The sequence below is a fragment of the Hakea prostrata genome, chromosome 7 (genome assembly GCF_041222555.1).
Source record: "Hakea prostrata isolate BN-2017 chromosome 7, UWA_Hpros_2, whole genome shotgun sequence".
Lineage (NCBI taxonomy): Eukaryota > Viridiplantae > Streptophyta > Magnoliopsida > Proteales > Proteaceae > Hakea > Hakea prostrata.
The window spans coordinates 15,111,483-15,124,615 of record NC_142606.1 but is presented as its reverse complement, the minus strand read 5'-3'; the positions used below and the strand labels follow the sequence as shown (position 1 = coordinate 15,124,615).

The 13,133-nt window shown below is 36.9% G+C and overlaps 2 protein-coding genes across 2 annotated transcripts in view; one reads left to right on the top strand and one right to left on the bottom strand.

Moving 5' to 3' along the window:
• Window positions 1-785: 785 nt before the first annotated feature.
• LOC149010086 (uncharacterized) lies at window positions 786-5,331 on the top strand. The gene is made up of 4 exons (XM_089164020.1): window positions 786-1,189; window positions 2,554-3,169; window positions 3,248-3,491; window positions 4,463-5,331. Exons 1-4 carry the CDS (start codon window positions 1,060-1,062, stop codon window positions 4,511-4,513), a joined length of 1,041 nt encoding a protein of 346 aa, XP_089020146.1. The 5' UTR covers window positions 786-1,059; the 3' UTR covers window positions 4,514-5,331.
• A 3,824-nt stretch (window positions 5,332-9,155) lies between these two features.
• The window catches only part of LOC149010082 (ABC transporter C family member 3-like), a 32,837-nt gene continuing 28,859 nt past the window's right edge, over window positions 9,156-13,133 (bottom strand). The window contains 3 exon segments of the mRNA XM_089161554.1: window positions 9,156-9,256; window positions 9,345-9,584; window positions 9,770-9,833. Of these exon segments, the coding sequence (XP_089017680.1) occupies window positions 9,156-9,256; window positions 9,345-9,584; window positions 9,770-9,833 (405 nt within the window).

The following is a 13,133-nucleotide window of genomic DNA, read 5'->3' as shown; positions in this document are numbered from 1 at the left end:
TTTAATATGTTACCCAAGTAACCCAACAACAAACTAAACTGTCTGCTTTTTTTTTTGGTAAGTAAACTGTCTGCTATATCCTACTCTTTTATATAAATTTGATGTAAATAATTATTGGTTTACTTGTTGGCTATGTAATGCTGTAATAGTCTATTTATGATTGTAAATGAAGTCTAATATCTGAATAAACGAAGACGCTTTGGAATTTAAAATTTCAATTAAATAGAGGTAAATCTTAAAGAGCAAAAGTTGAGGGCTGTCACCCTTAAAAGCCAAGGCCTTTCAGGATCAAAATTCTAGTTTAGCTGCTTCAAGTTCTTTTTAACATATAAACAATAATAATAACACCTTGAAAAATTATGTTTTTTTTTTTATTTTATATCAAATTTAATAATAATGTAGATTTTAAAAAGTTTCATTGTTTGATTTTACGTCTCATTTTCAGTTTAACTGAAATATTTGTTTATAATTATAAAGATTAAGGACAATTAGGGATAAGAACAACAAAAAGGATACGAAAACTGGAAAAAGACTAATTGTTAGGGATCAAAGTCTAATTAAGAATCCTAATTGAATAAAGATTAATTCTATGGTAGCGGCACATTAATCGGAGGAGAGAGAGAAGAACGAATCTGGCGGTGTAAAAATGACGGTGGTTCAGATCTGATTTGAACGTACGAGATGGAACCACGTGTACGCATATGATTTGCTAGCGGTGGCGAAACTTGGGGTTTACACAGGTGTGTTATTCTACAACTTCTTTATAGACCACGAGAGAATGTCGTGTACCTTTTGCCTGCCATTTTCGTTGATTATCCTCTGAACCGTTTTTCCCTTTGTTGATTTTTTCGTCTTTCGTCGATTCGAAGGAGAGAGGGAGAGAGGTGTCGATGATGATGAGGGTGCAGGGAAGGGAAATTTTGTTCAGAGTAATTCTTCCGTGACGGGGAGGAGAAGAGAAGAAGAAGAAGCGGCAGCAGAAACGAAGAAAAAAGGCTCTTGTTTGAGAGAGAGATAACGCGGAAAGCTGAAAACTCCTTCTTCTCCTTCTCACCGAATATGGAATCTCCTCCTCCAACGCGCGACAACTCCGACAACCAGAACGAGAGGGATGTCGCTGGGGATCCTCAGCCTCAAGTGGATGCCTTCTTGATGGAGGCTCTTCAGAATCCTCGACATCGTCTTACCGGTGAGCTTTTTTTTTTGCCTGACACGTTTTCTTGCGTAATGTTGGATTTCTGCTGATGGGATTTGGTTTTTGCGTGATGGGTTGTTTGTTTGATATTATCTTTTGGCGTTATTTTTTGGGACGTGGGCAAGATATCCTTGAGTTTGGATTTGTTTATTTGGTTCATAGTATGGCTTAATTCAGGTAGTGCCAGTGGTTCGGTGATATTTTTTTTTCCTAGGGCTTGATTGAATTTGTTTGTTGTTTCTGGTTTCGGGATGGGACTCTTGTCTTTCGGTGTTTTAATTAAGATTGGATCTGAATTTGTTTACTCATGTTTATTTTTTTATTTTTAGCTTTCCATTTTCTTGATCTGGGTCTTACTTTTGTTCATTTTTGGTTGCATTTTGGCCACCCTCTCTACTGTAAGTTGGTTTTCCTTTTTCCTTTTTAAAGAAAAAGTCCAAAAAGGAATGAGAATTCTGATTCTTATGTCAATTGTTTATGTATGCTCGAGATGCAAAATTTGGGTTATCCATCGTCTAATTTTCACCCTTCTCAGCATCCTCTATTTGAAAATCGAAGTATATTAAGAAGTGCTATTTCAGATTGGGGCTCTTATACTTGTTTACAATACATCTTAATTGGACCTAATCATTACAGTATCTTGTATTTGTTTATAAAAGCTGCTGGCAGCATGGCACCTGATTGGCTCAGGTTGCTCATTTCAAGGAATCATCAGAGTTCAGCTTGATGTTTCTTCCACCAGCTTGATCCTGTCTAGTAAGGCATACCTACACCACAGTTTTAAAGTTAAAAAAATATCCTCTAGATACTTCTGTGCTTGTGTTTGGTACTAAATCCATGGCACAGCTGAAGTTGCAGTTGAAAGTCAGCCAATCAAAGGATATGGTACACCCTTGGTTGGGTTTTTGTAAATCTTAAGACCTGGGCTGACTCTTGCAGCTTTTTAAGATTTAATTTGTAGTTTCCTTAGAGTTTTATGATTTTCAGATTGCTGAAATTCAGTAAAGTTAGAATATTAGAATCGCTTTTTTGGATAAGTTGCATTGGAATCGAGAAAGTTCTGTGGAGTTCATAATTGCATAAAAGGAGTTGGATAAAAAAAATTGTGTGAAAAACTGTAAAGAAGTACTACTGGCTGAAAACTAATCTTGGAAATAGTACTTTATAGAATGTTGGGCTGGTCTTCTAGTTAATGATTGGCACCCCTGTGATGTACATTTATCCGATTTTTCTATTTTTATAACGAAGCTTTAGAAATATTAGGTAGACTGATAAAGATTAAGATGGTGTTGTGGATGTGTAATACAAGTGCTCTATATATTTCTCTTTAACATCCCCACTGTGTTTGTTTATGTTAGTTCTGCGAATGGAGTTAGACATCCAAAAGTTTATACAAAATCCGGATGAACAACTGTTTGAGTTCCAGCATTTCCCAACTTCCTACCTGAGGCTTGCCGCACATCGTGTTGCTCAATACTATGGTTTGCAGTCAATGGTGTTGGACAAAGTTGTGGATGGATTTGGAGCAAGAATTGTGGTCAGAAAAACATCCGAAAGCAGATATCCAACAGTCTGTCTATCTGATGTTCCTCCGAAACAATCAGAAAATGATAAATCGGAGAAGGTTAAGATTGCAGTCAGGCCAAGGCTGTATAAAGCAATCCAAAATGATGCAACTGAACTGGGAGTTGGACATGGTCATATAAGAAGTGTGGAAGAGAGAAAAGAAGAATATGAGAGAGCACGGGCCCGTATTTTTGGTAGCCCTAGCAGTTCTGACTCAGAAGGTGCATCTTCTGCCTCAAGTGAGGGAAGAAGCTCATGTTCAGCAAAGGATGACAGTGAAGGATCCAGGAGTGTGATGAATGAAATGGAAAAGGTCCTTAGTGCTCGAGATGATGGTTCTAGAGTTGCCATCTTCAGAGACAGGGAGAAGGATCGTTGTGATCCTGATTATGACCGGAGCTATGAGAGGTGTGCCTCACTGCCTTTTAACTGTAAATGAAGTTTTGTGAAATAGACCAGACTAACTAATTGCTTCAGCTGTTTCAGGTATGGCAGGGGCCTCACAGGTAACCAGGCCTTTCAGCCTGCATTTGTGCAATATGATTCTGGTTTTCCTCAGTTGCTACAGGCTCAAACATCTCCCGTCTACAGCCATCCAGGTCCAAATATGAGCCCTTTCTGTGCCATGGGGTTGAATAAGACTTCTGGAGATACTGTGTATGTGCAGTGGCCAAATCCTGCAATGATTTATGCAGAATCTTATGAGCAACTTAGGCATGCTTGTTTCCAGGTAGGTTGCACTTCCTTATTTTTAAGATGTCTCCTATAGTATCAGTAAAGAGAAAGTGGGTCAAGAAGTGTAAGTAGTTATTTATGTATTCACTTGTACGGTTTCCCAGTGAAGTTGATAATAGATGGCTAATTTGGTTTCCCATACTGACATTCTTACCATCTGGCCCTTGCCCTTCTTGATTTTTCCCTAGTTCTTTAGCTAGATCACATGGTTATAGTCATGTAAGGTTTTCAGAGTGACCTGAGGGAGGTGGTGTAGGTGACTAGTTCCCCTTTCTTGAAGCATGCTATACTCTGAAGTAGCTGCAGTTGGTTTTTATAGAGTGGTCTTGAGAGGTGATGGTGGTGTCCTGGTAGTTCGGTCTGTTGTCTTGCCTGTTTCCCATTATCCTGCTTATACCAGGTCAAACTTTGTCTTAGAAGATTCCTCAATAGGGGGACTCTTATTTCTATGAGCTTGAAACTATTTAAGGTCTTTGGGGGTACACTTCCAGAGAGTATGAAATCATAATGTCCTTGAGGCAATGTATGAACTCCTCAAGGCAATGTATTTATGTTGACAATCTGGAATGTTTGTTCTGGATCCATCAGCATCCTGTATTTTACGTATTCTACTGTCTCACCTTATGGCTCAAGGTAGAAGAAAGAAGGAAAAAGAAGGGGGTGGGGGTGGGGGTGGAATCTGGATCATCACCCCGTCAGGGGAGCACGGAGTGGTCCCTGATGGCTTTACCACCACAAATGCTGTGGGACCCACAGGGAAAAAAATCCATCCCCCAACCCCTGGGTCACCCTGTATTTATGATGGTAAAGCCGTCGGTGCTCCCCTGACTGGTAGCTGATCCGGACTCGTGGGGGTGTGTGTGTTTATTCAAGCTTATGTTGAATATGAATATGGCTGCCCCTAAATTATGTTTGTCTTTGTCTTGTATATCTTGATGTGTTTCTGATGCTAAACTGTTACTGCAGGCTCCATTCTACCAGCAACCGTTGAGCTTTGGTTATCAGCAGAACCCTTAGAAGACAAGCAGAACCCTTAGAAGACAGGTGGTTTAAAGTCTATAACAATTTAGATGTGGTCATTGTCCTTTCTAGGTCGAGTTATAACTGTGGATATACTTTGGAAGATTGTTGTGATATATTTCAATACTTATTTCAATCTTAGCTTTTGACTATTTTTACACTTGTTTTTTTCTCTTAGGATCACAACCTAGAATTCATTCATGCGTATTTATTTTCAAAATTTTTCTTGTTGTAAATGCAGTATTTAGCTATTTAAGCCAAAGCCTATCTTACCACTTAGTCCCTGCTATAAATGTTTAAATGGGAGATGTTGGAGGTTGTGCTATATTCTCGCCGAATGCAGGTTCCTCAGCTCCGGTAGCTATGTGGTTTAGGTCGTCAAAGCAGGTGATGATCAACCCTACAGAGCAGCAATGGGGCATTAGCTGAGGACGGCTAAAGATCACCATGCAGGCGAATGAGAGCGTATGAGTCTCACTGGTATTAGCGTTGAAGGTCCAGAACAATCCCCTAAACTAATTCACCTCCAGCTCCAAATGAACAACCGATTGGAAAACCAAATCGCAAAATCCATAGCATGCGTTCCCAATAGAAATGCTAGAAGAAGTAACCACAATGTGTTGATCTTGTCTGAAACGAAATGGTCAGCATGCTCACCTTTCATTCAATGCCCCTCACGAGATTTCCACACGAAGTTACTGTTCTTCTTGCAGGAATGCTGAAGGAAATATCATGTGAAGACGGCATCAATATTTCCAAGGAAACGCATTAAATTATCCCATCAACCCGAGCCACAAACATCCCAAGAAACGAGGAGGTACCGATGTGAATGTTTCCAAGGTACTGAATCTGAATGTTCCGTCATTAATACTCTCTGGACTTTCGAGGTATCGATGCGAAGGAGAACGTGGTCTGGCTTCCCAACTTGGTTAGGAGTGGGGACTTGAAATCTTCTTGGATTAGAAGTTAGAAACAGCCGTTCTTCAAGGGATCCGCTTTAGGGTTTTCTCCAAGCTAATTGGCAAATTGTTGCATGTCGCTGGCTGTCGACATACTTGCGACACCAGCGACATGGCGATATTTCGCTGATATGTGGCGATTTTTGTCAGGGCGTTGATGAAATTCGACCCTTGGTTTCGGGGGGTATTTATAGTTGTTTTGGTCTGAATTTTGTTGCGTAGCCTAATTTGAGGCTAATAAACACACTGAGAGTATTATTTTGGCCTAAAACATCACTTCACTTAGTTTAAAGTTTCTAATTCGCACATGCTCGGATTGGTTATATGCAAGCAAACTGGAAGTTTAGAAAACTCATATAAACTAATGTAAAAATGTAGATAGAATGCAAATATACAACTAATGAAGAGAAGTACTAAAGTCTACAATTCATTATACAAATTATGTTGAGTATGGTTCATGCTTCACATTCTGTTGTCGACGGAGATGTGGGGCTAGTGCCCCTGAAGCTTTTAGAGGTTCTACGTCACTCTTCACAACTCAAATTAAAAATGGTGAAAAATTGAATGAAATTCCGTTAAAATGGCGAATTTGGCAATATATCGCAAAAAAAAATCGATTTTTCATGATATATTGCTGATTTTTTGGTGATATATGGGCGATTTTTGGAATAAATTGTTTTGTTGGGGGGGGGGGAGTTGTTTCGCCCCCTAGCAACATGGCGATATATTGAACCTTGGTTTAAATCTCTTCAGCACCACTAGATTATGTAAAAATGATTAAAAGTTAGAATCTTCGTACTACTGCACATAAATGTTTATGATTTAAAACTAAGCCATTAGCTGCCGGAGCTGAGGAGAGAAGGTGGAAGACGAGAGAGTAGAGAGAGATTAGGAAATAGACCATAGGGGTGAGGGTAAAATTGATATGGTAAAAGAAAACTTGGATTTCAAGTGCAAATAGATTGAGCGACTTCTCTGATTTTGGTGCATGTGTGCAGCTTGCCGATGGTTTGAACTTTGAAGTAGGCTCAGTTTCGTCATTTTCTTTGAGCGGACAATTTTGTTTGCAAATTTCCTTGTGTGCGGTTGTTCTATACTTCTATGTTGAAATCTTCATAGGTTTTGGTTGGGGTACGACACCATCATGTATTCTCGGCTGTGTAGTCTAGACTTCTTTGAATCATGTAATACTTGGATGAGGAAAATATTGACATTTCAGATTTTTGTTTAGTGATGATGTCATAATTTTAATCCTTGATAATAGAGGTGCATTTCTAATTGATTTTTTTTTTTCAAGAATATAAATTCAAGGGGTTTATATGTAATTTTATCTTTATTTTTTTCACTGGGCCCAGCGACAGGGAGCATCTTCTTGGTTTGGATTTTCCTTCATGACAAGTCAGGTTGATCCAAGCCCAGTTTACCCAGCAGAAATTTCATCAGGGCCCGTTTCTATTATATAAAGCCCAGGCCCAACGGTTACTCTTATGCAGAGGTGTTCCAACCCTATTTTTTGAAACCACCTTCAAGTTGTTCCTAATAATTGAACAATGACATTATATTAAACTGAAAAGATATGAAAATCAAGCAAGGGAAGTATCGTCTCCTCAGTAACATAGACAACACCATGTAACACAAATAAGAGAACTACAAGAAAACCAAATGCTAAAATATCAACTCTGATTCTTTGTCCATATGATTCCATTCTCAGTTACCCAGTGACAAACTTCGATTAAGCCTGGACCAAACCCTAATAATTTAAAAGCAATATGATTTGGATTCCACGTCGATGTGTCATAGTGGCATGCCATGATGACATGATTTACTTTCTTCCAAGCATGTATATCAACTACATATACTTTTATTTTTGGTAAAATATGACAATAATATACTTGAAAGGGGAATGGTAGACTATGGCATAAGGCTGGTGCTTCAAAGAGATTTCCATAAGTAAGTTTCACGGATCCAATTGAGACATTCTCATAAGACCCTTCGATGCTTTCAGTACTCCATGCAGAAATGTGATGTCCTAACTTCTCAACCACAAATTCAATGAGATCCTCAGCAGAAGTCAAACATGTGCGTTGCTCACCTGGTGAGGGGCTCTTGTTGCATATCTCGATGGTTTGTTTAATATATTCATCCATGTTTTGTTCATTTGACTCACCAAAGAGCTTCTTCAATTCCTCAATCCGAGGAATGAATAACGGGAACTTTGATGCTAGAGATCGTGGCAAGAATGACCTATATGATATTGGATCCCTTAAATCTGGAATTAGGATAAAACTTCCCACTTTTACCATCGACTTTCGAAAATATGGCAATCCACCTTGTCTTGCAATAGATAGGGGCAGTTCATTTGGGAGGTCATATTTCACCTTGTTATCATTAAATTGAGGTCTTGATGGCATCGTTATGTTATCTATTGTGTTATTTACCAACACATTTGTAGAACAAGCAATATTTGCTTGTGTACAGAACAAATGTAGGTAGGAAACTAACTCACTTTCCTCCATAAGTTTACTAAATATTGCCACTTGATGTAGATTTAATGGAGAAGCTTTTGCAGCTAACCAATGTGGAGGATGTGGAAGACCAATATGTTCTTCCCAGTATTGTAAGAAAGCATTTTCAGCTAGAGAACCCTATAATTTCATGAGAAAAACAAATAACAAATAAGGGAGAGAATAGAAAAGACAAGTAATATTCATGTTCGAATTGATCGGTAATAGAAAGCATCACTTTCTTACCCTGAAATATGCAATCATCAGAACTTCAATCAATTGAATGAAATGCATCATGACTAAGGTCAGATGGAACTAAAATGGCTTAGATCTCTGCTGCTTGGAGAAGGGGATGTTCGAATTTATATGATGTGAAAACTTTAGATATCCAAGACATTTAAATAAAATCTTTATAACATTTCTTCGAAATATCAAGAATTTTTGTAAAATCAAAAGTACTAAAATTTTGTTATTCTTATGAAAGGAACTTAAACCTTCCCACTTTTAAAATCACTTCATTCCTTCAATAGTTATTAACTTTATAACTTGGGATGTTTCAAATCTTAGTGGTTGATGTTATACAATCTTATTTTAGTAAATAAAGGTGTCTTTTTTCTGTTAAAAATCTAGCCGCATATTTTTATGTTAAAATAACTTTTCATATGGTTGGTTGTTGGACGATCTAAATTGTCAATTTAGGAACCAACTTTGAAACTTGTGAATCAAAATGCATAACCATGAAAAAAAACCTTATAGTCTCTTTGCTTTCCTAGCCTATGATTTGGTATAAAAGTGCACAACAGAGAACTGTGCACAGCAGAGGAAGTTTTCCCATTTCTAGCGAATAAGAAAATTTTGAATTCATGGTTTTTAGCCGTCCATTTCTTAAAAAAGCAAAAACTAATGTCACCAAATTTTCTAAAATTTACCACTTAAACAACTCCAAATTGGTTTAAACATGAAATTTGAATAAGGAACCTTGCTTTCACCCCCCTCTCCCTTCCCCCTTTTCTTCAGTTAGAATGCGAAAGCCAACTCAAATGATCATAGGTAACTTTACTATCTATTACAAACAATATCGTTAGACATATTTGTTTTTCATTATCAATATAGACACGTATGCATTTTAGATTATCTAATCCAGTACATTTGCACTCAACATTTACCGTCAAAGTCTTAGGAACTAAATCTTTGAGCATACTCCTTAACAAGCCTTGCAAACGATGAGGATTTGATATTGAGCAATTTGATTGGAGAATCATATTCTAGAACAAGGCCTGCATAAGAAATTATCACTTTAATCAAATGTAATCACATGATAAGCCATACAGAAAACTCAAAAGAAACCATTAAGTTTTTACTAACCATTCTCAAGAAGCATGACCATATCAACATCAAGTATTGATGTTATTCGATGTGCAATTGTGATGACAGTACAATTTGAAAAGTGTTCTTTAAGCGTTTGTTGTATCAGATGGTCAGTCGTAGTATCAACTGAAGCTGTAGCTTCATCGAGAACTAGTATTTTGCTCCTTTTAAGTAATACTCTCCCTAAACAAAATAGTTGTTTTTGACCCACGCTCCAGTTTTCTCCATTCTCAATCACTATTAGAACCACATATGAAAATGGGTTAGCATCTTGTATCAACTTTCTTAATTTTTTCTTCATAATAATTAGAGGAACGGCTGTGCTTGTAATATTATATTGCACTCTAGGTTTGATATGTATACACTAATGAACTTATATACACGTAAAAAGCTAACATAGAGTGACATGAAAAGAAACCAACCTGTAGAATCAAGCTTCCTCTCCTTCAGTCTAACTATATCACCAAGTTGACATCTATCTAAAGCCTAATACAACAAAAGTCCTCGTGAGTTTATCATGTTGCTTGATCATTAATTCAGGAGAGTACCAGTAAAATGGATAACTAGCATTGCAAGAAGAATACTCGTAAACTTCCCAAGGCTAAGTTAAATTTTTGGGCAAAAAATAATGTAGTCCATCGACACAAAACATTTTAGATATCAAACGACTGACAACAAAACCACCATAAAAGAGTTCAAAAAAGTATGAATTATTCCTCCCTGCAGGTCTGGTATTCTCAAGAGTTGGCATCAAACATCTCTGGTAAACCCAGGACGTTGATAAAATCAATAACAAGATTAGGTGTGAAGAAGCAGAAAAACCATGTAGAACGTTAACTATTGAAGGTTGCACAGAGAATACTAAAATATTAGCAGGAAAGGCATCCATGCTTGGACTTTTTTCTTGTGTGTAATTTGGTGGCTTGGTTCAGCAGGCGGCCCAATCTTATCAGTAGTATTCACCACAGTTTGTCCAGTCTCCCATGCAAAAATATTGTTAAAACTATAATATCACAACCACCATTTCCACCTTATAGAGTTCCTAAAAGACACAGGTCAATATTGGAGTTTCAATACCACTTTTAGACACAGTTGAACCTGTTAAAAGGACATTTAAAAAAAAAAAAAAAAAACTTGTTTAGAATATTGAAGAGGAAGAGAGAAAGAACCCTTTCAATGCCGTTCCTAGGAGGAAGAGAGAGGTTTTTCGGGATAAAGAACCTTTAGCATCTTGGTGGACTTCTTCTGTGAACCATTGATTAATCTCCCTTGCACCTATTCAAAGAGGTTGGAGGGTGGCCTTTCTTGGAGAGTTCAGTCACTCACAAGTAACATGCGAAGAACCTGGATGAGTCATAAGTCATGAGCAGAACGAGCATTTGCAGGTTACGACCAAAATGGCGTATCTGACATTGAATTGCTCACTTGGTTATATCCTGTGCGAATGCCTGTACATCCTGAGAAGTAGGAAAATGGTGGTTCTGCATTCTCTGTAATGCTCCTGTAATGTTACCTTTAAACTAGCAAAGCTGCTGGGTCCTTATTCTCTCAAACACGCGTTTTATGCATTTCCACGAATTACATAATTAAGTAGTACACTTCTTGACCATACAAATGATTTAAGATTACACGTTGTGAGAAAAAGGGGAGAAGAATTTGGAATTTAGAAAAGCTTTTAGGGATGTTAGAAGTAGTTTTTATTTTTTTAAATTTTTTTATTGGGTTTTAATATTGACCGTCAGTTAATTAATTGTTTCTTGTCACAATTCTAATGGTTAATTGCAGGAGTTGCAGGATTGCTAAATGTTAAGGATGTGAATGCAATGCAAGAGCGGTTAACCGAAATTTTTTTTTGCTATACAAAAGCTCACGGACAACGACATTCTTTAGGAGAATTGGGATCTATTGCCCGCTAGAGTAGAAAATTGTACTTCCGTTACATTTTTTCACCACACATTTAAATTGAAAGATTCATTTGAGATACGGGTTGAGATCGTCTGTGGCACTCATTTTAGTGGCCATCTAGTGGCTACTACTAAATGAGCGCTACATGGACTATTTAAAATCTTAATCATCTACTGTTTAATCCTTTATATTACATTTTTAAACCGGTCCAATAAACCGGTTCACCGATCCAACCTGGAGTGACTTACTTGAGGGGAAAAAAAGATCGACACACAATTATTGTCGTCTCTACCCTCTTCCTTCTCCTGCCATGGAGCGAGATATTCTCTAAGGGAGCAGAGGTGTAAGCTGTTGGAATATGCTCTTTGAGCATGAGTGAATGCGAATGAAAATCATTCATTATGAAGAGTTTGTGGAAATAAGTGTATGGAATGCCTATAGACTATTTGGTGGTTCATTTTTCAAGGAGAGTTAATGAATGAAGGGTTATGAGACCTTTTATTTCCTAACAAACAAACTTCTCATTTCCCTAGCATAGTTAATGGAGGGTTTTGGGACACTTGATTTCCCAAGAAACTTCTCATTTCTCAGTTTGTTTATTAATGTCTAAAGCTTTTCATTTCCCAAAACTTAATTCATTAAGTTTGGTTGTAATTGAATATGGCTTTTCATTTATCAAGCTAGTTAATGAGACAGAGACCTCTTCTATAAATAGGGATCCCCCCTTAATAAAGATGGTTGTCGTTATTATTATTATTATTATTATTATTATTATTATTATTATTTATTATTTATTTTTTTATGATTTAAGAAGAGTGTTAAGTGTGCTTTAAGGGTCTTCTTAACGTTTTGTGAGTTTTGTCAATAGTTTGAGTTGTCTTTTGTATTTTAAATCTTGCGGTGATAGAAGGAAGACACATATCAAGTTTGTTGTTGCGATCTACTTTGTGCTAAGTATATTGTTGTTCGTTGTTGTATCTTGGGAGACAAACGTCCATTAGTTTCTCAATCACACATCGGAGGTGACGAATCTGTTTTAAGGAAAGCGTCTGACATGCCTCGACGATTCTTTTTCTTTACTCTTCTTGCTTCCGGTTTAGGTTTCTTTTTGGGTGTATTTCAATTCTCATGTTAATTAGTATTGATATATTCTTTTGATTGTTGTCTTCTAATTTCTCCTGATAATATATGTTTTGCTTGATTTACTATTAAATTGGCCAACATAAGCTTTCTTCGACGACCCTGACTTGAGGTGTACATGGTTTAAGGCTGTAGTTCTCAAAGAGTTGAGTAGGGGTAAGAAGATATTTCTTGAGTTCCATACTTATTTGGCTGATGGAAAACACTAGAAGCCTACGCAACAGTGGCGGAGCCACGTTGGGGCCCCGGATTTTTTAAAATTTAAAATACTCCTATTTTTTTTTTCCTTATTTCTCACTTCACATCCACTATTTCACCCCCTAAAGTTAAAAATAAAAGTTTAAGGTAAAGATGATGAGTATATATATATCATTTTTAATTATTATCAGATGGTTATCACCCCTAGTTTTAAGGAATAAAAAGTTCAATTCTAATAAAAAACTAACTCATGATTCATGAATTTCTCTCTATTTATTCTCTCATATTTTTATTCATATTTATTCTCTCATGAATTTCCTCTTTTATTTCCTATTTTTTCTCTTTTTTTTTTTTCTTCTCATCGTCTCACAAAATATTGGATAATTAGCAGACATTGGAGTTTTACTAAATCTTCTCCATAATTATCACGTATTCACTCTCTCTTTCTTAAATTATTCCTCTCTCTCTCTCCCCCCACGATTTTGCTAGTATTCTTTTTAGAAAGTGTAACTGAATTCTTTTTTATTTTTTATTTTAACTCAT

Excerpts from the sequence above, each read along its gene's own strand:
- LOC149010086 (XM_089164020.1), top strand. The coding sequence starts at position 1,060 with ATGGAATCTCCTCCTCCAACGCGCGACAACTCCGACAACCAGAACGAG. Across the intron at positions 1,190-2,553 it reads TCCTCGACATCGTCTTACCG|TTCTGCGAATGGAGTTAGAC; the intron begins GTGAGCTTTTTT and ends TGTTTATGTTAG. Across the intron at positions 3,492-4,462 it reads TTAGGCATGCTTGTTTCCAG|GCTCCATTCTACCAGCAACC; the intron begins GTAGGTTGCACT and ends CTGTTACTGCAG.